General features: G+C 44.6%; 1 protein-coding gene across 3 annotated transcripts in view; it reads right to left on the bottom strand.

The window, feature by feature from the left end:
- Nucleotides 1-24,592, bottom strand: part of wwc3 (WWC family member 3) — a 147,548-nt gene that overhangs the window by 55,954 nt on the left and 67,002 nt on the right. For all 3 annotated transcript variants that reach the window (XM_060919879.1, XM_060919877.1, XM_060919878.1), the window contains exons 3-5: nucleotides 19,220-19,423; nucleotides 6,735-6,811; nucleotides 6,031-6,110 (exon numbers count right to left, since the gene is read on the bottom strand). In XM_060919879.1, the coding sequence (XP_060775862.1) occupies nucleotides 6,031-6,110; nucleotides 6,735-6,811; nucleotides 19,220-19,423 (361 nt within the window). The remainder of the gene's footprint in view (nucleotides 1-6,030; nucleotides 6,111-6,734; nucleotides 6,812-19,219; nucleotides 19,424-24,592) is intronic.

Genomic DNA, 24,592 nt, shown 5'->3' with positions numbered 1-24,592 from the left:
TGATTTTGTCGGACGTTTCGTATAAAGTTTTTATCAAATTTGCAAAAAATAAAAATGCTGCATTTTTCAAAATCCAGTGAATGTGGAAAGAATAAAATACAGTGGGGCAAAAAAGTATTTAGTCAGCCACCAATTGTGCAAGTTCTCCCACTTAAAAAGATGAGAGAGGCCTGTAATTTTCATCATAGGTACACTTCAACTATGAGAGACAGAATGGAGGGAAAGAATCCAGGAAGTCACATTGTAAGATTTTTAATGAATTAATTGGTAAATTCCTCGGTAAAATAAGTATTTGGTCACCTACAAACAAGCAAGATTTCTGGCTCTCACAGACCTGTAACAACTTCTTTAAGAGGCTCCTCTGTCCTCCACTCGTTACCTGTATTAATGGCACCTGTTTGAACTCGTTATCAGTATAAAAGACACCTGTCCACAACCTCAAACAGTCACACTCCAAACTCCACTATGGCCAAGACCAAAGAGCTGTCAAAGGACACCAGAAACAAAATTGTAGACCTGCACCAGGCTGGGAAGACTGAATCTGCAATAGGTAAGCAGCTTGGTGTGAAGAAATCAACTGTGGGAGCAATTATTAGAAAATGGAAGACATACAAGACCACTGATAATCTCCCTCGATCTGGGGTTCCACGCAAGCTCTCACCCCGTGGGGTCAAAATGATCACAAGAACGGTGAGCAAAATTCCCAGAACCACACGGGGGGACCTAGTGAATGACCTGCAGAGAGCTGGGACCAAAGTAACAAAGGCTACCATCAGTAACACACTACGCCGCCAGGGACTCAAATCCTGCAGTGCCAGACGTGTCCCCCTGCTTAAGCCAGTACATGTCCAGGCCCGTCTGAAGTTTGCTAGAGAGCATTTGGATGATCCAGAAGAGGATTGGGAGAATGTCATATGGTCAGATGAAACCAAAATAGAACTTTTTGGTAAAAACTCAACTTGTCGTGTTTGGAGGAGAAAGAATGCTGAGTTGCATCCAAAGAACACCATACCTACTGTGAAGCATGGGGGTGGAAACATCATGCTTTGGGGCTGTTTTTCTGCAAAGGGACCAGGACGACTGATCCGTGTAAAGGAAAGAATGAATGGGGCCATGTATCGTGAGATTTTGAGTGAAAATCTTCTTCCATCAACAAGGGCGTGGAAGATGAAACGTGGCTGGGTCTTTCAGCATGACAATGATCCCAAACACACCGCCCGGGCAACGAAGGAGTGGCTTCGTAAGAAGCATTTCAAGGTCCTGGAGTGGCCTAGCCAGTCTCCAGATCTCAACCCCATAGAAAATCTTTGGAGGGAGTTGAAAATCCGTGTTGCCCAGCGACAGCCCTAAAACATCACTGCTCTAGAGGAGATCTGCATGGAGGAATGGGCCAAAATACCAGCAACAGTGTGTGAAAACCTTGTGAAGACTTACAGAAAACGTTTGACCTCTGTCATTGCCAACAAAGGGTATATAACAAAGTATTGAGATGAACTTTTGTTATTGACCAAATACTTATTTTCCACCGTAATTTGCAAATAAATTCTTTAAAAATCAGACAATGTGATTTTCTGGATTTTTTTTTCTCATTTTGTCTCTCATAGTTGAAGTGTACCTATGATGAAAATTACAGGCCTCTCTCATCTTTTTAAGTGGGAGAACTTGCACAATTGGTGACTGACTAAATACTTTTTTGCCCCACTGTAGTTATTTCACTCAATCTCATCGTACATGGCTCATAGCTATCAGCTCTTATATGACTCAATTTCATGGAATTACTTATTTGTAGACAAGTAGGTTCAAAAACCAGGGGAACCTCCCCCCCCCCCCCCAAAAAAAAAAAAAAAAAACCCTAACAATTACTGACTTTGGCAAAAGTTTTGATTTGATGTATAGTACCAGTCAAAAGTTTGGACACACCTGTTATTCAATGTTTTTTCTTTACTTTAAGACATGAAGTATCGTTTAATTAATAAAAATAATGATGGATGTTGTTTCTCTTTACTTAGCTGAGCGGTTCTTGACATAATATGGATTACTACAGTTGTAGAACAGAGTGATTTACTGTATTATTATTATTTACTGTTCTGATCTCAAATGCATTAAGGTGGCAAGAAATTGCGCTAATTAATTTTTAACAAAGCACCTGTTAATTGAAAAGCGTTCCATGTGACTACCTCATGAAGCTGGTTAAGATGATGGCAATAGTGTGTAAAGTGTCATCAAGGTAAACACTGGCTACTTTGAAGACTGTAAAATATGAAACATATTGTTTAACACTTTCTTGTTTACTACATAATTCCATCTGTGTTATTTCATAGTTTTGATGTCTTCAGTATTGTTGTACAGTGTAGAAAATCTTCAAACTACAGAAAAACCTCTGAATGATTAGGTGTGTCCAAACTTTTGACCGATACTGTGTGTTGAAACGTAATGCACTTCTCTGTGCTGGGATGCACCTTGATGCTACAACAGTGCAAGATTCTGAATCCTGCTGCTTGCTGAGCTACACGTTTCAGTCTCGGTGATGAAAGATTGATTTCTAGCACAGCACAAAGCAGACATATAACACCCCTTCTAGCACAGCACTCAGTAAAACTTCTGGTTAAAACATACAAAGAAAATAAAAATGCCAGTCAAACTCAAATATCATCTTTCACGCATGATGTGAGGACGAAACACTAAATCTCATAGCCAGTGATTTGGTGACCTTTTATCGAGGACATAAAAAAGGATATGCTACATTTGAAACTTTGTTAGAAAAGGATAATCATCATCATCATCATCATGCCCTTGTTCCCTCATTAAAGTTAAAAAAGTTAAAGTCCTTCCCACGCCTTACAGTACCTGGTATTCCTAGGCAGTCTCCCACTCAAGTACTAACCAGGCCCAACCTGTATGGTGGCGCATCGGGCGGCGCCAATCTCCGTTTCCATAGCCCTCGGCCTCTCGCCTATTACATAGCTAGGGTTACAGTGGGGGGCTAGTCCTCTGGTAACCACGAGAGTTTAACTCCCCATGCACATCTGTATTGCAGCATGCCTTGCCAGATGGCAGTAGGCACCATTTTTATGATGGTCTTTGGTATGACCCGACCGTGAATAGAACTCACTATCTCCCGATTGAGAGGCGGACACGCTACCACTAGGCCACTAGTCGGTTTGTTCCCTCATTAATCTGTATTAATGCAATAAATAGCTTGGTGTACGTTATTCCATGATGCTACCTTCTACTTTCTGGCCAAGTCAGAGAGGTTTCCCGTCAACCAAAACATGGGCTAGATCATTAATTTATGACTTGTCCAGGACTAAAATAAGATGAAAAGTATCTGCCAAATAAATACATGTTATTATTCTATCCACATTCACTGGATATGATCAATCACGCGCTCTGATTGGCTACTCTACTACTAGCCTATCGGCTCATATCCTATGAGTAGAGTAAAAACAAGATGGCGGAGTGTGTTGCTGAACCAACTAAGGATGAAATAAAAACTCTAAAACAGGGGTGGGCAAACCTTTTGGCTCAGGGGCCACATTGACTTTTGAAATTTGCCAGGCGGGCCGGGCCAACACCAAATTCATACATATCGAACATAAACCGGAAAAGCTTTAGTGTTATTGTAAGGCCTTCACTGACAGAGACCCAAATGCAGATCAGATTGACATTTATTTTAGTTCTCAGTTAACAAAGGCAGAGCAGAAAAATGCTTACAGTTCAATAGATTGGCACATAAAAAAAAATATACACATAAAAACAAACACCAGCACTACAGCAGCCACCCATGACAACCAAAATTACTAAGAGTTATACTTTTTATATTATTATGTCTGTAAACATGTGACTACCATCTTATTACAGCTCCAACATAGTTTTAAAAAGAGAAAGTGTTAATACTCACATTCACTCAGCAACCGCTGAGCTGTATTCATCCGTGCTTGCGCTGACTGGTTGTTAGCATAATTAGCATGCTTGGAGGAAAAGTGCCGTTTGATGTTATATTCCTTTAAAACTGCAACGGTTTCTTTGCAAATAAGGCATACAGCCTTTGATCGGACTTCAGCAAAAAAAAAATATTTAGTTGTCCATTCTTTATTGAACACCCTGCACTCACTGTCCACTTTTCTTTTTTTAGGACCACTCATTGTAAAGTTTTATCCTGTGTTCTCGAGATCATCAGTGGCACGGGCGCCAGAATGATTTCCATGGCACGCGCTGCACCACTCTGCAAATGTAATCTCGCGTGAATACGACTGACTGGAAAGACGGCTCTCTAGAACACCTGTCTATGTGATAACACTGATGCTTATAGTTTATAGATCTGCTCAATCGTGTTTATATGATTGTCTTCCGCGGGCCGGATTAAAAACGCCAACGGGCCGGATGTGGCCCGCGGGCCGTAGTTTGCCCACCTCTGCTCTAAAACAAAACCTTAAAATAAAAAAGTAACAAAATATGGAATACAAGTATTTCATGGTAAAAATGCATCTTTTTGTGGTTACTGCTGTAGCCACTATGTCATCGTGTTGTAAGAATGAGTAACAATAGCACGCTGCGTGTGCACACGCATACAGGTGTTCCTATTAAAATGGCTGGTGAGTGTATACAATTCAGTTCACCATTCGAAATAAATAGACTAGACTAAAAAAAATCGCTTTCAGACATCTCATCTCATCTCATTATCTGTAGCCGCTTTATCCTGTTCTACAGGGTCGCAGGCGAGCTGGAGCCTATCCCAGCTGACTACGGGTGAAAGGCGGGGTACACCCTGGACAAATCGCCAGGTCATCACAGGGCTGACACATAGACACAGACAACCATTCACACTCACATTCACACCTACGGTCAATTTAGAGTCACCAGTTAACCTAACCTGCATGTCTTTGGACTGTGGGGGAAACCGGAGCACCTGGAGGAAACCCACGCAGACACGGGGAGAACATGCAAACTCTGCACAGAATGGCCCTCGCTGGCCACGGGGCTCGAACCCGGACCTTCTTGCTGTGAGGCGACAGCGCTAACCACTACGCCACCGTGCCGCCCGCTTTCAGACATGTTTATGCTTATTACTGAGGGAAAGTGTGTTCCTATTTTAAAATATACTCCAGGTCGTCCCCCTTTCCTCGCCTTCTTTGGCCAGTGGTCCCATGTGTGATGTCGATGTGACGCACTTCCGAGTCGTTACAGGAAGTTGTCGAAAAGAGTATTGAGACCCCGAGTTCTAGCGCCGGGCCTTTTCCGGGAAATAAGAGTCTGGGTCATGTCAATAGCGTGTGTATGTCAGCCTCGGTTCGGAGGTTTCAATTTTGAAAACTGTAAGAGGTAAGAGTAGAATAATATAAAGTACAGACACTTGGTATATTTTACTTCTGTGATTTTTAAATTGTTCATTTTTGGTCTACGCTTCATTTTTGTGGCTACTGCCTCATAGAGTAAATATATATGCTGTATTTATTGTTTGGACATGGGATCAGAAAACTATTTTATTTATAAGCAGTAGCCACGTACCCACAGGGTACCTATTTCTTTTTTCATGAATTATTACTACAGCATTTTTCACAAATTGCTCCTGTCATTTCGCCGGTTTGTTTACATTCTAAGTGGAAATGATTGTGTCAGACGTTTTGTATAAAGGTTTTATTTATCGAATTTGCAAAAAATAAAAATGCTCCGTTTCTCAAAATCCAGTGAATGTGGATAGAATAATACAGTTATTCCACTCAATCTCATCATACATGGCTTATAGCCAATGTCGTCGTTGGCTATCAGCTCATGTATGACTCGATTTCCTGGAATAACTTAAATGTCTTTAGCCCGATACCAAAACGCCGAAATCCCTTGAGTCAATTTGCTCAGACACACACTGACACGCTATGGACAGGAACCCTAACACAGTGTAGGGCAAATTAACGGTACATTTCTAGGGAAGCTCCAAAGAAAGGAGAGGATAAATAAGCAGAATTGATTTGACTTGTATTTCACTTTCCACATTCAGGTGTGTGTGTGTGTGTGTGTGTGTGTAAAACTCACTCTTGTAGCGTCTCTACGCCCATTTCTTTGAATTGCAGCTCCTGTCTCATCTGGGCCAGCTCCTGTTTGAGCCTAGAAAGCTGGGGACATAACAGATGGAATTACACACACACACACACACACACACACACACACACACACACACACACACACACACACAATTTTACACAAATACACAGTGGACTTCTGTCAATAAGGGAGGGGGGGACCTTGGGAAGCAGAGTCATCAATAAACAGAAAGGTCTCACACCAACACCTCTAACCTACACACACACATACAGGAAGAGGAAACGGACCTGCCCACCCACACACACACACACACAGACACACACACACCCTCCAAAACACATTCCAACAGTACCCTAGCTCTCCAATGTGAGCTGACTCTGCAGAGATCTTCTGAATAAATATTTTAGCACTGAAGTAAGAAGGAAAAGGTTTGTTACATGAGCAAAATGGCTACCTAGAGTCACTGTTTGATAGGGCATACGTATGATGTAACTCATATTGTATATTTAAAACACAATCACAACTTCAATCCAGGGAAGCCCGAGTCTGTGAATCAGTCCTAAAGGTGCCCCTGACTGACACTGACACACACACACACACACACACACACACACACACACACACCAATGTCTTCCCAAACAGGCCCCTCCTAGGCGTGACGTGTGAAGCATTGTTCTCGGAGGATAATAACTTACCCGTTCACGCCTACAGGCAATTTCCGCTTTGATTTGGTCAGGGTCATATTTTGCATTTGAAGAAGAGCCCGAGTGTGCTGCAAAAAGACAGAAAGGGTAAGACGGTGAGAGAGGGATCGACAGCGTGAGCAGGAGAACATGAATCAAGGAATGCAAGCACTGAAATTCAACTCCATTGTACTCCGGCTGTCACACAAATGAAGGAAGAAGAAAGCAGGGGGATACAGTGTCCTGTGATTAAAAGGGCTTTTGTGCTCGTTTTTTCCTTCTTTCCCTCCATCTGCCACTTTTTCTCCTCCTGCATTCAACTCTGACAGTTGGAGGGTTGAAGTGCATTCCTGTCATACTCTTGAAATCTGTTTGTGCACCAACGATAATCAAAGACCTGGTGTTCGTGTTGTTTGTATCCTGATGAGCTTTTAACCACAAAAGAAAATCTAATTATTACATTCGAACACCAGCTTTCCATGTTTGTGTGTTTTATGTGAAAGATCACAAATTTGTGCATCATTTCAATGTACTTAAGCATTTTTTTTATAAAAGTATGGCATAAAACACTTTGGGATGCACTGTTCTAGGAAAATAATCAATGGCAGGTGCTGACAAGTTGATTATCTTTCTCAAACAGCATGTCCCCTGTGAGTTCAATCCTCTTATCCCACAAACTTTTGCCAATGCTAATATTATTTTATCAAAGAACAACACATCATAGTTTTTTTGCTTTTTTTTTAAATCGAATTACAGTTAATGTTGTGGAACGGCCATCAAACAAGTAATAACAGGTACTAACTTATGTCTTAACAGCTATAAACAGACATTCCTTGTCTTCTTCGCCCCCCTCTTGAACTTAAAGGAACAGTCCACCGTACTTCCATAATGAAATATGCTCTTATCTGAATTGAGACGAGCTGCTCCGTACTTATCCGAGCTTTGCGCGACCTCCCAGTCAGTCAGACGCAGTCAGACGCGCTGTCACTCCTGTTAGCAATGTAGCTAGGCTCAGCATGGCCAATGGTATTTTTTGGGGCTGTAGTTAGATGCGACCAAACTCTTCCGCGTTTTTCCTGTTTGCATAGGTTTATATGACCAGTGATATGAAACAAGTTCAGTTACACAAATTGAAACGTGGCGATTTTCTATGCTATGGAAAGTCCGCACTATAATGACAGGCGTACTAACACCTTCTGCGCGCTTCGGCAGCGCATTGATACGGAGCTCAGATATCAATGCGCTGCCGAAGCGCGCAGAAGGTGTTAGTACGCCTGTCATTACCGTATAGTGAGGACTTTCCATCGCATAGAAAATCGCCATGTTTCAATTTGTGTAACTGAACTTGTTTCATATCACTGGTCATATAAACCTATGTAAACAGGAAAAACGCGGAAGAGTTTGGTCGCATCTAACTACAGCCCCAAAAAATACCATTGGCCATACTGAGCCTAGCTACATTGCTAACAGGAGTGACAGCGCGTCTGACTGTGTCTGACTGACTGGGAGGTCGCGCAAAGCTCAGATAGGTACGGAGCAGCTCGTCTCAATTCAGATAAGAGCATATTTCATTATGGAAGTACGGTGGACTGTTCCTTTAAAGCTGTATTGCCTTTCAGATTTTTTGAGTCTGGGTCATAAAAAGAATTTTCCCTGACACCCAATTATTTTTGTTTAGTGGACCGAAAACTACTGAATTCGAATCACAGACTTCCAATTTTATTTGTTTGTTTTAATAGAACAATTAATGAATTTAGGGCCACGTGGCCCTAAATTCTCCACTATTTTTTCCTGCTTCACCATGACGCAAAACAAGATACTACATCATTCATGACATGGTGGGGGGGTTCCCTGTTTGCGCAAGGCATTGTGGGATACAAATTTGAAACAGGAGAGAAAAATGGAGGACGTGAGTGTGCGAATCAAACGAGAAAGACCGACTACAGTAACGGAAAGCGAGAAGAAAAGATGTTATGTTGCGAAGGAAAAGAAACGCAGGACCAAACTAATAAATATCAGTGGTCAGTAAGCACCTCGATGTGATCAGCTGTTCGTTTAGCGACAGAATGATTAATTGTCAGTGCACGGTCAAGGTAAACCTGCGTATGCACAGACACACGGACTTCCTCTGTCTGTTTGACTGAGCGAAGCGAGCGCTTTCATGTAAATTATTTGCTCGGGAATCTCCTCAAATTAAATCACTTCCCAGCTACAGAATGGCCTGAGGGTTTTTTTGTTTTGTTGTTTTTTTAAGATATTACAGAAATAAACATATCACAATGTCCAAATTTCAGAGGGAACTAAATTTCACCAATTTTATGAAATCAAAAGGCCATCTACTTTTAAGACAAAAATTCAGCCGGTCCTGTTACTAAGAAACCGTGACATGAAAAGCTGTCCATTCTGAAGACTTTCCAATGGTCAGAAAGCTGAAACCAGAAACGGGTTTACTTCTGAGTTTAGACACTCCTGTGCAAAGTATCACTATAGAAACAATAACATACAAGTACTAAAACGAGTGCATTAGGGCACGGTTCCACAACACCGATAACTATAACTATGCCTATAACTACAGCTATGACTGTACCTCTGTCTGAATTTAATTCCAGTCTGGAGCAGAAACACCACAACTATAATCCCCACTGTAATATCACTTGGTCCTGACACTCGGGGAAATAAATGCATGCAACTTAGGAATAGTCATGGAAGTTTTTTCCCCCCCAAGTAGTAGCACATTATTCCAGGTCATACTGTACAGCTTGGACTCCAAAACAACCCATGCACACACTCCAGTGGTTGATAAAACACGGATAGGTCACGGATTACGGAAATATAATAAACAAGGATACAAAATACGGAGTGGTTACGGATTTTAATACGGATGCAACATCTCATCTCATTATCTCTAGCCGCTTTATCCTGTTCTACAGGGTCGCAGGCAAGCTGGAGCCTATCCCAGCTGACTACAGGCGAAAGGCGGGGTACACCCTGGACAAGTCGCCAGGTCATCACAGGGCTGACACACAGACAACCATTCGCACTCACATTCACACCTACGGTCAATTTAGAGTCACCAGTTAACCTAACCTGCATGTCTTTGGACTGTGGGGGAAACCGGAGCACCCGGAGGAAACCCACGCGGACAACATGCAAACTCCGCACAGAAAGGCCCTCGCTGGCCACAGGGCTCGAACCCGGACCTTCTTGCTGTGAGGCGACAGCGCTAACCACTACACCACCGTGCCGCCCCGGATGCAACATGGATGTTAATAATTTACGGACTAGTCACGGACGTTTCAGTATATTACAGATTGGTTACCGATTTCATACGGATGAAGCATCATGGATAAAAAAAATTAAGAAATCTAGAACAGTTAAATGTTTGGACTGCCGAAGTTCATAATTAAAACTATCTTACCTGTATTTATATGTTTACTTTATTAAATTTACTATTGATATTTCACGGAAAGGGCGGCATGGTGGTGTAGTGGTTAGTGCTGTCGCCTCACAGCAAGAAGGTCCGGGTTCGAGCCCCGTGGCCGGGGAGGGCCTTTCTGTGTGGAGTTTGCATGTTCTCCCCGTGTCCGCGTGGGTTTCCTCCGGGTGCTCCGGTTTCCCCCACAGTCCAAAGACATGCAGGTTAGGTTAACTGGTGACTCTAAATTGACCGTAGGTGTGAATGTGAGTGTGAATGGTTGTCTGTGTCTATGTGTCAGCCCTGTGATGACCTGGCGACTTGTCCAGGGTGTACCCCGCCTTTTGCCCGTAGTCAGCTGGGATAGGCTCCAGCTTGCCTGCGACCCTGTAGAACAGGATAAAGCGGCTAGAGATAATGAGAGATGAGATGAGATTTCACGGAAAATCACACATCCGTGAATAAAAGATCCGTGCTTTGTATTAGATTTTTTATTTTCGGTGACTTCGTGATGCAACAAGGATGTACAAAGATGCCGGGGAAAAACAGGACGTGCTCAGACAACGTCACATGTAAACAATTACCTGACTGGTCAGATGTTTTATCGGATCAGGTCCAGGCCTGGAAGGGGGGGGGGGGGGGAGGATCGCTCCAGAAGCAATCTCACGGATACGGATAAACCCAGGCCTGGGCTATAGGCATCGTTATTGGTTTGGTGTGACCACCAACCACATAAACTGCAGGGGACTTTTGTATTTATAGTTATCTTTATTGTGGAACCAGGCCTTTAATATGAATCTGTGATTTGCCTTCGAGCAGGCACTACAGTCAGAGCTGCCGTTATAGAAAATTAATCAACACCTCATGACTAATCAGATTTTTCACATTCAATAGCATTGTGGTATAAAACGATGGATTAGGAAGAAGTTTGGTTGTCAAATGTGCCTTGACGAGACAGACTCAGTCACAGCTGCGTAACATCTGGCTAAAATGCAGCTCTTGAAGTGGTTTGTGTAAACACTGCTGAATCACAGTTTTAAATGCAGCTTAGATTTATTTACACCTGCGCTTTCATGTGGATCAGCTTTAATCCAGATATAATCCTGATGCTCATGATGCAGGGAAAAAAAAAATCAAGGGTACACAGGGTCAAATCATGCATCAGCAGGATTAAAAAAGGATGTTGAATATTCCATGCTTGAACTAAAAACTAAGGGTGAGCTCAGCTACACATTAAATAGTGATGTTATTAATCCTGGGTCATTAAGTTCACAAGCCTTTCATTTACTTTATATGGTGGTCATTCAGTCATTTATCATTCATTGTCAAATTAACCATCTGTCTTATTTCAGGTCAAAGAATTATACATTTGGAAACAAGGTTTTAACTAATGTATGATCAAGTACAATAAACCCATTTTGTTCTTAATTGACTGAATAATTGCATTAGTTAAAGCTAGACGGCCTTTCGATTTCATAAAATCAGTGAAATTTAGTTCCCTTTGAAATTTGGTGATTGTGATATACGTTTATTTCTGTAATATCTCACAAAATATCAGGCCATTCATTTAAGTTGAGGGGATTCCCTGTTAGGGTTTTGCTGGGATTCGAACCTGGTTCGTTGGTGTGATAATCCAGCAAACCCCCACTAGGCCACCAGGGGGATGACTCAAATGCAGAGGCGTGAGGCGGAAGTAGAAAAAGAATCAAAAGGTTTATTTAAACTATATACACTATATACAGGGCAAAACAAAAGACAAAAAAAAAAACCAAAGAGTATTTATCCAAAAGAAAAGCAAAGTGCAAAAATTCAAAAGCTAAGAAGATCAAAAAACACAGTACAAAGGAAACTGGAGATAAACATAACAGCACAAAGACTCCGTGACAAGAGGACTGAACTCAGGGGTATAAATAGACAAACTAATTAAGGACACAGGTGAAGATAATTAGGCAATTAACACAAACACAAAACACAGGAACAGTGGCGGCCTCTAGAGGCCAAAATAAACACGACATGAAAAGGAAATAACAGCGGCCTCTAGAGGCCAAAACAGTCCTAGTCCTAACAGGACCCCCCCCTCTAGGAGCGTCTCCTGACGTTCCCAGGGCGATCCGGATGGGCCGAATGGAAGTCCCGGCATAGTTCTTTATCAAGGACATCCCGAGCAGGAACCCAGCAGCGCTCCTCAGGACCATAGCCCTCCCAGTCCACCAGATATTGCAACCCGCCGCGGACCCGGCGGGAGTCAAGCAGGCGATTCACAGTGAACACAGTCTGCCCCTGGAAGATGCGGGGGGGTGGGGGGTTCCTAGGGGCAGGGGCATACGTAGACGTCAGTACGGGCTGTAACAGGGAAACATGGAAAGTGGGGTTGATCCTCAGAGTCCGGGGCAACTGGAGCCGGTAGGAGACAGGGTTCACCCTGCGCACCACCTTGAAGGGGCCAATGTAGCGAGGAGCAAGCTTGCGGTTCTCCACCCGCAGTGGAAGGTCCTTAGTGGACAGCCAAACACGCTGCCCAGGGCGGAAAGCGTGTGCAGGTCTTCTATGGCGGTTGGCCTGAGTCTGGTTGGTTCTGGAGGTCTGTATGAGGGTTTTCCTGACCTTGCTCCAGGTCTTGCGACACCGTCTCACATATTGGTTGACCGAGGGCACCCCTGCGTCCTCCTCCTGGTCCGGGAACAGAGGTGGCTGGAACCCGAATTGGCACTGGAATGGCGACAGCTTGGTGGCCGATGACTGCAGGGTGTTGTGGGCGTACTCCGCCCATGGCAGCCAGGTGCTCCACGATGTCGGGTTATCCATAGCCAGGCCTCGCAGGGTGGTTTCCAGGTCCTGGTTGAGCCTCTCCGTCTGACCATTGGACTGTGGGTGAAACCCAGAGGAGAGGCTGGCAGTGGCTCCGATGACCTTGCAGAACCCGTGCCACACTCGGGAGGAGAACTGGGGCCCTCGGTCTGAGACGATGTCCTGTGGAAGACCAAAGACTCGGAAGACATGATTAAACAAAAGTTTCGCAGTTTCAAGAGCAGAGGGGAGTTTGCACAGTGGTATGAAGCGGCAGGCCTTGGAGAATCTGTCAACTAAGACCAAAATGACCGTGTTACCTTGTGACTCAGGGAGACCCGTGATAAAGTCGACTGCCACGTGGGACCAGGGACGCCGGGGAATGGTCAGAGGATGCAGGAGACCCTGGGGACGCTGTCGTGGGTTCTTGGTTCTGGTGCAAACCTCACAGGACAGGACAAATGACCTTACTTCCTTCTCCATGTTAGGCCACCAGAAGCGTCTTTTCAGGAAGTCCAGGGTCCTCCGAGCTCCCGGGTGGGCGGTGAGAGGGGAAGAGTGACCCCACTGGAGAACCTTGGCCCGGGCTTGATGTGGGACGTACAAGAGGCCTGGTGGCCCCGTCCCAGGACCGGGGTCCTGGCGTTGGGCTCGTCGGACAGCCTCCTCAATACCCCAGCGAACAGGGGCCACAATCCGGGACACAGGGATAATAGGCCCGACTTCATTCTCCCTGTTAGTGGCAGAGAACAGTCTGGACAGTGCGTCAGGTTTGGTGTTCTTGGAGCCGGGGCGGTATGAGAGGGTGAAGTCAAACCGACTGAAAAACAGGGCCCACCTAGCCTGTCGAGGGTTCAGTCTCTTGGCTTGCTGGAGGTACTCCAGGTTCTTGTGGTCAGTCCAAACCAGGAATGGATGTTGTGCTCCCTCCAGCCAGTGCCTCCACTCCTCAAGGGCCAGTTTGACCGCTAGCAGTTCTCGATCCCCCACATCGTACCGGGACTCAGCAGGACTCAGGCGGTGGGAGAAGTAAGCGCAGGGGTGCAGCTTTCCTTCCGAACGTTGAGAGAGCACCGCGCCGACACCACTGTCCGAGGCGTCCACCTCCACGATGAATGGTTGGGAGGTGTCCGGGAGAACCAGAATGGGTGCCGTGCAGAAGCGGTCCTTGAGGTCTTTGAACGCCTTTTCTGCCTGAGGAGACCAGCCATAAGATCCACCTGTCCCTTTGGTGAGGTCTGACATGGGTGCTGCCACAGAACTGAAGTTCCTGATGAACTTGCGGTAGAAGTTAGCGAATCCTAAGAACCGCTGAACCTCCTTAACGGACTTGGGAGTAGGCCAATCCCGGACGGCCAGGGTCTTGGCAGGGTCCATTTGGAGTTGGCCTGTCCGTACAATAAATCCCAGAAAGGAGACCTCGGGAACATGAAATTCGCATTTCTGGGCCTTGGCGAACAGATTGTTCTGTAGCAGCCTCTGGAGAACCTGGCGGACATGGTGGCGGTGCTCCTGCACGGTCTTGGAAAAGATAAGGATGTCGTCGAGGTAGACAAAAACGTATAGGTTAATCATGTCCCTTAAGACGTCGTTGATTAGGGCCTGAAAAACAGCTGGTGCGTTGGTGAGTCCGAAGGGCATCACCTGGTATTCGTAGTGCCCAGACGGGGTGTTAAAGGCAGTCTTCCACTCGTCTCCCTGTCGGATACGGATGAGGTGGTATGCGTTCCGTAGGTCCAACTTGGTGAAGACGGTGGCGCCTTGGAGCAGGTCGAAAGCTGTGGACATCAGCGGAAGGGGATATCGGTTGCGCACAGTGATCTTATTCAGGCCCCTGTAATCAATACATGGTCGGAGCCCCCCATCCTTCTTGCCGACAAAGAAGAAGCCGGCTCCAGCAGGTGAAGTGGAGGGTCGAATAAACCCAGAGACCAGGGCATCTTTGAGGTATTCCTCCATGGCCTTGCGTTCTGGCTGAGAGAGTGAAAACAGTCTGCCACGAGGAGGGGTAGTCCCAGGGAGCAAGTCGATGGCACAGTCGTAGGCCCGGTGCGGAGGAAGAACGGCGGCCCTGCTCTTGCTGAAAACTTCCTTGAGATCCCAGTACTCTGTGGGAACTTGAGATAACTCGGTGAGATCAGGGGGCTCGGCAGGAGACACAGGAGAGCTAGAGAGCAGACAAGAGGCATGGCATGCAGGACCCCATTCCACAACCTGGCTTGTTACCCAGTCTATGCGAGGGTTGTGGCGAATAAGCCAAGGAAGGCCTAGAATAACTGGGAACTCAGGTGAAGGAATCAGGTGCAGGGATATTTCTTCCTTGTGACCTTGAGACTGGAGGAAGACTGGAGAAGTAACTTGAGTGACTCTTCCATCACCTAACGCTTGGCCATCGAGGGCAGACACAGACAGAGGGACTTCAAGAGGTGCAGTAGGTATATTGATGCTTTGGGCGAAGTGAATATCCATAAAGTTCCCAGCCGCCCCTGAGTCTATCAAAGCTTGACAAGAGTGGACAGACTCACCCCAGGAGATGGAGACCGGGATGTAGATTCCTTGGCCAGGGAGTCCGGGAGAGAGGGTAGGCCCCGTCACAACCCTCCCTCGGCTGGACGGGGCGGTCCTTTTCCCAAGAGTTCGGGACATGATGCTCGGAAGTGACCAGGCTTGCCACAGTAGATGCAGCACTTGTCCCTCCTTCTGCGCTCCCTCTCAGATGCGGAGAGGCGAGTACGACCCACTTGCATGGGTTCTGGACAGTCACTGAAGGAGGTAGACGGTCTCCAGGTAGAGGTAGGGAGGCTGGGGGGGCTCAAGGCTTGGTGGCGTTCTCTCATCCTGTTGTCCAGACGAGTAGCATGCGAGATGAGGGTTTCGAGGTCACTTGGGCATCCAATAGAGGCCAGACCGTCCTTGATGGGGTCAGACAGACCATGGTGGAAGGCTGACACCAGGGCAGTCTCGTTCCATCCACTTACTGCTGCGAGTGTTCGGAACGAGATGGCGTAATCTGCGACGCTTCCTCCTTGCCGGATGGACATGAGCTTTCGGGCTGCGTCGGTACTGATGTCTGCCTGATCGAAGACCCGAAGCATCTCTTCAGAAAACAGCTGGAAATCAAAGCACTCAGGTCCCTGTCTTTGCCAGATAGCAGTAGCCCAGGCTCGCGCCTTACCAGCTAATAAGGTGATCACAAAGGCAATCTTGCGGCGATCCGTAGTGTAGGTGGTAGGCTGAAGCTCAAAGGTGAGTTGACACTGGGTAAGGAACTCTCGGCACTCACTGTGCTTGCCGTCATACCTCTGTGGTGCAGGAAGGCTGGGTTCGCGAGGTGAAGAAGGCAGCATTGCAGGAGGCACTGGAGCAGGAGTGGGAGCTGGATCAGGAGCAGGAACTGGATCAGGAGCAGGAGATGCAGGCAGAGATGTCAGCTGTGCCAGGGTTTTCCCAATTTGCTGAAGCAGTTCCTCGTGGCGAGCGAGGGCCTCACGTTGGCTGGTGAGCGTACGTCCATGAGCGTCCATGGTCGCTCCGAAGCGTGTCAAAGCTGCCATAATTCCCTGAAGGTTGGCCGGGTAGACAGTTGAAGCAGCCTCTGCTGAGTCGGTCATGACGGAGTCTTTCTGTTAGGGTTTTGCTGGGATTCGAACCTGGTTCGTTGGTGTGATAATCCAGCAAACCCCCACTAGGCCACCAGGGGGATGACTCAAATGCAGAGGCGTGAGGCGGAAGTAGAAAAAGAATCAAAAGGTTTATTTAAACTATATACACTATATACAGGGCAAAACAAAAGACAAAAAAAAAAACCAAAGAGTATTTATCCAAAAGAAAAGCAAAGTGCAAAAATTCAAAAGCTAAGAAGATCAAAAAACACAGTACAAAGGAAACTGGAGATAAACATAACAGCACAAAGACTCCGTGACAAGAGGACTGAACTCAGGGGTATAAATAGACAAACTAATTAAGGACACAGGTGAAGATAATTAGGCAATTAACACAAACACAAAACACAGGAACAGTGGCGGCCTCTAGAGGCCAAAATAAACACGACATGAAAAGGAAATAACAGCGGCCTCTAGAGGCCAAAACAGTCCTAGTCCTAACATTCCCGAGCAAATAATGTGCATGAAATCGCTCGCTTCGCGCAGTCAAGCAGACAGAGGAAGTCCATGTGTCTGTGCATGCGCAGGTTTACCTTTGACTGTGCACTGACAGTTCCATCATTCTGTCGCTAAATGAACAGCTGATCACACCGAGGTGCTCGCTGAGCGCCGATATTTATTAGTTTGGTCCTGCGTTTCCTTTCCTTCGCAACATAACGTCTTTTCTTCTCGCTTTCCGTTACTGTAGTCGGGCTTTCACGTTTCATTCGCACACTCACATCCTCCATTTTTCTCTCCTGTTTCAAATTTATATCCCACAATGCCTTGCGCGAACGGGGAAAGCCCACCACATGATGCATGATGTAGCTTCTTGAACTGGGTCATGATGAAGCAGGAAAAAATAGCAGAGAATTTAATAGGGCTGTAACGATATGCGTATCGAAATCGAAATCGCGATACGCAGAGCCACGATCCGTATCGCGATACAAGAAGGCAGAATCGCGGTACACCCTTTCAAACTTCTCAGCCCAAAAACAGAGGCGCTTCCAAACTTCAATTTATGAATACTTTACTTTTTATTTAAATTACATTTTAAACTTACTTAAATTACTTTTATTTTTTTATATCTATTAGTAAGTCGTTTTTTCGCCGACCTGCGACAATCTTCTGTGAGTCACGCAACGTCCACACTCGCCACTGGCAGAGCATTCATTTCTTTTAAGCGGTCGCCATTCTGGTTGCGACGCGGGGAGCGAATCTGTAAACAAGCAGCTCATTGGCTGGCTAGGTGTGCCACAAGCCAATCACAATCACTTGACCGGAAAGGCATGCAGTGTTGCCAGATTGGGCAGATTTAGGTGCTTTTTGGCTGGTTTTGAACATATTTTGGGGTGGAAAATGTTAGCAATATCTGGCAACACTGAAGGCATGTCTGCTTGGGCGGAAGCCTTCTGCGGCAGTTACATTTTGACACGCGAGCAATGTTTCACCATAAAAATTCCGTAATTTCCATCTGTTTTCCGCGATCACAGAAAATCATTGGCCCTATGAGAGTGAGACAGTGAGAGAGCCACCCCCCCCCCCCCCCCCCAAAAAAAAAAAAATCTTAACGGATTTACACGATTTGTAAAAATGACTTTTTCAGAACCGAAAAAAACAGAGCTTCCGGCTCAACAGTATTATTTTGAGAAATAAAACAATCTTTGGATATACATTTGTTCATTTTTGCATACATATTACTCATTCTCTGCAGTGGTCTGAATTATTTGTTATTAAATAGTTAATGTAAGTAAGTAAATGTTAATAAGTCAAATTTACTACTTTAAAAAAACATTTTAAAAAAAATCGTGGGCGTATCGAATTGTGGGTCAAAAATCGCGATACGAATCGAATCGTGAGTTGGGTGTATCGTTACAGCCCTAGAATTTAGGGCCATGTGGCCCTAAATTCATTAATTGTTCTATTTTTTTAAAAAAAATAATAAAATTGGAAGTCTTTGATTCGAATTCAGTAGCTTTCAGTCCACTAAACAAAAAATAACTGGGTGTCGGGAAAATTCTTTTTATGACCTACACTTAAAATCTGAAAGGCAGTTTACCTTTAAATATTCAGCGAAATACTTTTGATTTCCATCCTGCTGCTCTTCTCCAAACTCTCCACTAATACAGTAATCAGTAAACCAGTTGTATAGTGTAAGTATATAATGAGTGAACTACAAATGAACAAAAAGGGGAATTTGTCATTTTTGAGGACAAAAAAAATAGACCTTTATAAGTATTTGTTTTAAAAATGTGTGTATTGCAATCAACTTTTCATAAAAGTGTTTGACACACATTTATTCGGTCAGAAAAAGAAGGAATGTAGGGCGAGAACTGGTGAATGAGAAAAAAAAAAAGGCGAGGGCATGCGGGAAAGGAGGAGGAGGAGGAGGGAAGAGGAAAAGGAGGGGTCTGCTGTTGCAGTGAGAGCACGCTCACTGAAGAGGAGGGAGAAAGAAAGAGAGGAAGGGAGGAGGTCAGAGAAGCCGAGGTGAGGAAACGGACGGGCTCTACCAGTCAATGAGTTATAGAGCTCTTAAATTAAAACGCCCACAATACAACCGGCTCTGTGTGTGTGTGTGTGTGTGTGTGAGAGAGAGAGAGAGAGAGAGAGAGAATGAATATGAGTCAGTGTGAGAGCGTGTGTGATCTCACAGCTGGTGATGGAGCGGTTGTCGTCCTGGCTAAGCTGGTTGAAGAGCTGCATCTCCTGCTGCGCCAGCTCCAGCCTCTGCTGCTTGATCAGGTACATCTCCTTCTTGGCATTGAGGGCCTCCTGTGCCACCACCAGATACTCCTTCAGCATGCGCTCCTGCTCCTGGCGCCATTGCGTCCTTGGGTTCTCAATCTGCGTGGTTTCTGGGAGAACAGCGGCATTGGGATATGTACAAATATCATGAACATGCTCCAAAGCTGCAAGTTGTGCCATCTACAGCGCCTGTCAAAAGTCTGGATACACCTTCTCCTTCAGGAGGTTTTTCTGTATTTTGACATCAAAATGCATTGCTGTACGTTTGTCAAACGCTATTTACACCCTCATCCGCTTTGGTACCTGAATAAAGATGAACTTGTTGAAAATAATAGTATAAAGTATCTTGGTGTTACACTGTCCAGTCGTCAGAAATCATGACATGTAGATAACCGAGTGAAGGCCTGTAGGAATGCATTTTTCTCTTTGCAAGGCGTAGGATTATGTACGCATGGATCTGATGCTGAGACTGTCAGTTATGTATGGAACACAGATTAGACCGGTACTTAGATGGTATACGCTGTGTTAACATGACAAAATCCTTGTTGATGGAGTAAATCCAAGCTCTGTGTCCTCTGTTGAACGCTATAGGAATACATAGGATTGAGACTACACTGGACATTGACTATTTACAATTGTTACGAAATGTGCTAGTTCCTGACTCTAGGGCCAGATCTTTTTATATATTCTTACTTGGCCAAAAAATCATGTGATAAAATCATCTTGTCAAGACAACCTAGTTGCGCGAACTAGTCAAACGTGTCTTAACCATGGAATATCTCTTAAACGCACCCTGAAATGTTTTACCAGAGATGATGGCCTAGTTGATTCTGTTCGCCAGTTATTGTTAAGTCATGATCTATAGGATAGAAATGTTCTTAATATGATGCTCATCCGGGGCGGCATGGTGGTGTAGTGGTTAGCGCTGTCGCCTCACAGCAAGAAGGTCCGGGTTCGAGCCCCGTGGCCGACGAGGGCCTTTCTGTGTGGAGTTTGCATGTTCTCCCCGTGTCCGCGTGGGTTTCCTCCGGGTGCTCCGGTTTCCCCCACAGTCCAAAGACATGCAGGTTAGGTTAACTGGTGACTCTAAATTGACCGTAGATGTGAGTGTGAATGGTTGTCTGTGTGTATGTGTCAGCCCTGTGACGACCTGGCGACTTGTCCAGGGTGTACCCCGCCTTTTGCCCATCGTCAGCTGGGATAGGCTCCAGCTTGCCTGCGACCCTGTAGAAGGATAAAGCGGCTAGAGATAATGAGATGAGATGATGCTCATCCCATTTTAAATTTTTATACCTTTATTATTATTTCTAATTGTTGCTGTCTGTATATTGTTCCGAGTTTATGTATTTTTAATTTTATGTTCTCGCCTTTTGGAGGCAATAAACACACTACTACTACTACTATTGTACAACAAGATTGAAGACATCAAAACTATGAAATAACATATGGAAAATATATGGAATTATGTAGCAAACAACAAGTTTCATAATTTAGATTCTTCAAAGTAGCCAGCGTTCACCTTGATGACACTTTGCACACCATTGGCATTATCTGAAGCAGCTTCATGAGGTAATCACCTGGAATGCTTTTCAGTTAACAGGTGTGCCTCGTCAAAAGTTAATTAGCGCAATTTCTTGCCTTCTTAATGTGTTTGAGATCAAACAGTAAACAGTAATAGTAGTAAAAATTAATATAATTAGTAAAAATACAGTAAATAGCCCTATTCCATAACTGTAGTAAAAAGAAAAACTATTGAATTAGAAGGGGTATCCAAACTTCTAACTAATGCTATAGATCCTGTATAATGTCCAAATATTGAGTGTGACTGATCAATACCTAAATCACGCTCAATACTATAGCTCAAACACTGTTCCCTTTCCCTATATTCTTTACAGCTTCAGTAGAGAAATAACAGGACTGCCAGAACAAACTTTACTGATTGAATACTCTTTCTTTCGATATAGACAGATCATTACAGAACAGATCGTGGATCATTGCGTAGATCCCAGGCTGCGTGAAAGATAGACAAGAGTGCTCTGAGAGCACAATATCCCCCGCTGGCAACTATGCCATAACTCTGGTGAAATGCAACTGAATTGAACGAAATTGTAATATGCGTATTACCAACATAGAACAAAGAATCCTGTCAAATGTCGTGAAATTCCTCCAAAAATTGTGAGAGGAGTTGATTTCAGAAGGCGAGTACCCTTCCCGGGACGGACGGATGGACATCGCCACGACATAATCCCCCTTCGGGCCTTTTGGCCAGCGGGGGATAAAAACGTTTTGCCAAATTACATGAAATTCCTCCAAAAATTGTGAGGGAAGTTGATTTCAGAAAGCAAGCACACCTTGATGAAATTGCCAAAGTACAAGTTTGTTAATAATCAAGGGCATAACTCTGGGAAAATTTGCCCAAATGAAACAAAATTTCAATTCTTAGAAGAAGAAACCTTTGTCACATGCACACTCAAGCACAGTGAGATTCATCTTCTGCATTTAACATCTGAATGCATCTGAAGCAGTGAACACACGCGCGCACACACCGCCAGAGCAGTGGGCAGTCATACTACAGCACCCGGGGAGCAGTTAGGGGTTAGGTACCTCGCTCAAGGGCACTTCAGTCCAAGGCTGCCCCATGTTAACTTAACTGCACATCTTTGAACTGTGGGGGAAACCAGAGCACCCCCGCTCTGGTTTCCCCAACAGAAAGGCCCGTCAGCCGCTGGGCTCGAACCCAGAACCTTCTTGCTGTGAGGTGACAGCACTAACCACTATACCACCGTGCCGCGTATATATGCGTCATATAACAAAGCCTTTTGCCAAGTTTGGTGAAATTCCTCCACAAATTTTGAGAGGAGTTGATTTCAGAAGAACGTACACCCTCATGAAATTGTCAAAGTACAAGTTATTTAATCAAGGGTCAAAACTCTGGGAAAATTTTCACAAATGAAATTAAATCGCAATATGCGTATTACCGTCATATAACAAGGCTTTTTGCCAAGCTTCGAGAAATTCGTCCAAAAATTGTGAGAGGAGTTGATGTCAGAAGGCAAGCACACCTTCATGAAATTGTGAAAGTACAAGGTTGTTAATTAAGGGCTGTAACTCTGGTAAAATGCCACCGAATTGAACTAAATTACAATATGAGCACTACCGACATCTAACAATGCCTTTTGCCAAGTTTGGTGAAACTCCTCCAAAAATTGTGGAAGGAGTTGATTTCAGAAGGAAAACACACTCATGAAATTGTTAAATTATAATAATTTTGTTAATCAAGGGCTGTAACTCTGGCAAAATGTGACCCAATTTAACCAAATTACAATATGCGTATTACCAATAGATAACAATGAATCCTGCCAAGTTTCATGAAATTCCTCTAAAATTGTGAAAGGAGTTGATTTCAGAAGGTGAACACCTTTCTCGGGACGGACGGACATCACCACGACATAATCCCCCTTTGGGCCTTTCAGCCAGTGGTGGATAAAAACTAAACTAAATATCTGTAAGAAATAAATATTACTTTGCCTGTGCAAAAATGCAGCATACTTTATAACAAAATTATGACTGTGTCTCCTTGTTATTTTCTTTGAGAAACAGATGATTTTACTTTGGGCCATTATTAAAAAATGTTCTGTTTCCGGTCCACCGGCCGGGTGAGTGCCGTTTGTGCGGGTGAAATTTTTTTTTTAACGCCGGTTTTTCGACATTTTTTTCGGGTTCGTAAATCTAAAATCGAACTTGACATTTCCGCATTCCCAGGGCTTTCCACTAAGGCTCATACTAGCCAGCCATGATAAATAAGTAGCCGGGGGGGGTAAACACAAAACAAACTCCTGTGCACGCAGTTCCCAGGGTTAAATGTATTTTCCACAGACCATTTATTTATTCACTTTACTCAAATACAAAATAAAATGGCAGTAAATCTTCTTTCTTTTCTTGCGTATTGCATCATGAGGCGTTCCTGGCTTGTAAATCACTTATTTTCGGTGCATGACACATTCACGCAGCTGAGTGCGCGCGCACACTGCATGTCGGGGCGCGGATGAGTTACTCTCTCTTGATCAACGGTTCAGTTTGACATTATTGTCAGTCCGTTAGATAAACATTTAATTTTATTAAAATCGAAAATTAATATTTAGAGCCTGTGGGCTACAAAAATAGTCATTAAAGTAGCCGGCTGGACTTAATTGTATGGCCGGCAGCCGGCGCTTGTGGAAAGCCCTGTCGAATCAGCTCTGCGCATGCGCCGTGCGGCACAAAAAAATGGCAGCCACCATGAAGGAAGGCGATCCGGAGTTTTCAAACATTTGCTGAAGTGTGAAATCGCAAAATGGTATTCTAGCGAACAACAAAATAGTAAAGATTCAGAAAAACAAAATCATTCAGTGATCATTTTAATAGTGTAATTTCATCCGAACTAGGCCTAACGGTCGATTTAGAACTACAAAAAGTCCGTGTGTCGGACATTTTAAGTACCTTTGTAAAAGTTTTGCAAATGTTGCAGTCAGCATTTAAAATGCTAACTTAAAGTTTTTGTACAAGTTTCAGTTGATTTAACTGTCATATTTTATTAAATGTGTCTGCTTTTGTAATAAAAAAAAGTACTGAAAGAAAAAGCAAACACAGCATTGCGATTTCTTATCCATCCATATATAATAAAAAAAAAAAAAAATCCCTCCCTCCCGACTGAAATTTTTTTTGCCCACCCGGTGGACAGGAAACGGATTTTTTTTTAAGGATGGCCTTGGTTAAAGTCTGGGGCAGTCCAATATTATGGGCTAAGCTCATTCATATTAAATGTGTTTGAATACTAAATGGGCGGCACGGTGGTGTAGTGGTTAGCGCTGTCGCCTCACAGCAAGAAGGTCCTGGGTTCGAGCCCCGGGGCCGGCGAGGGCCTTTCTGTGTGGAGTTTGCATGTTCTCCCCGTGTCTGCGTGGGTTTCCTCCGGGTGCTCCGGTTTCCCCCACAGTCCAAAGACATGCAGGTTAGGTTAACTGGTGACTCTAAATTGACCGTAGGTGTGAATGGTTGTCTGTGTCTATGTGTCAGCCCTGTGATGACCTGGCGACTTGTCCAGGGTGTACCCCGCCTTTCACCCGTAGTCAGCTGGGATAGGCTCCAGCTTGCCTGCGACCCTGTAGAAGGATAAAGCGGCTAGAGATAATGAGATAATGAGATGAGATGAATACTAAATGTCTTAAGTAATTTAAATGCAAGTTTTGAGGAATTTGTGACGGGTGAGGCGATGCCATGATGGCCTTACTGCTGTATGC

Source organism: Neoarius graeffei, chromosome 4 (assembly GCF_027579695.1).
Source record: "Neoarius graeffei isolate fNeoGra1 chromosome 4, fNeoGra1.pri, whole genome shotgun sequence".
In the NCBI taxonomy this organism is placed as follows: domain Eukaryota; kingdom Metazoa; phylum Chordata; class Actinopteri; order Siluriformes; family Ariidae; genus Neoarius; species Neoarius graeffei.
Note: the sequence above shows the minus strand (reverse complement) of the source record. Positions and strands in the feature narration are given on the sequence as shown.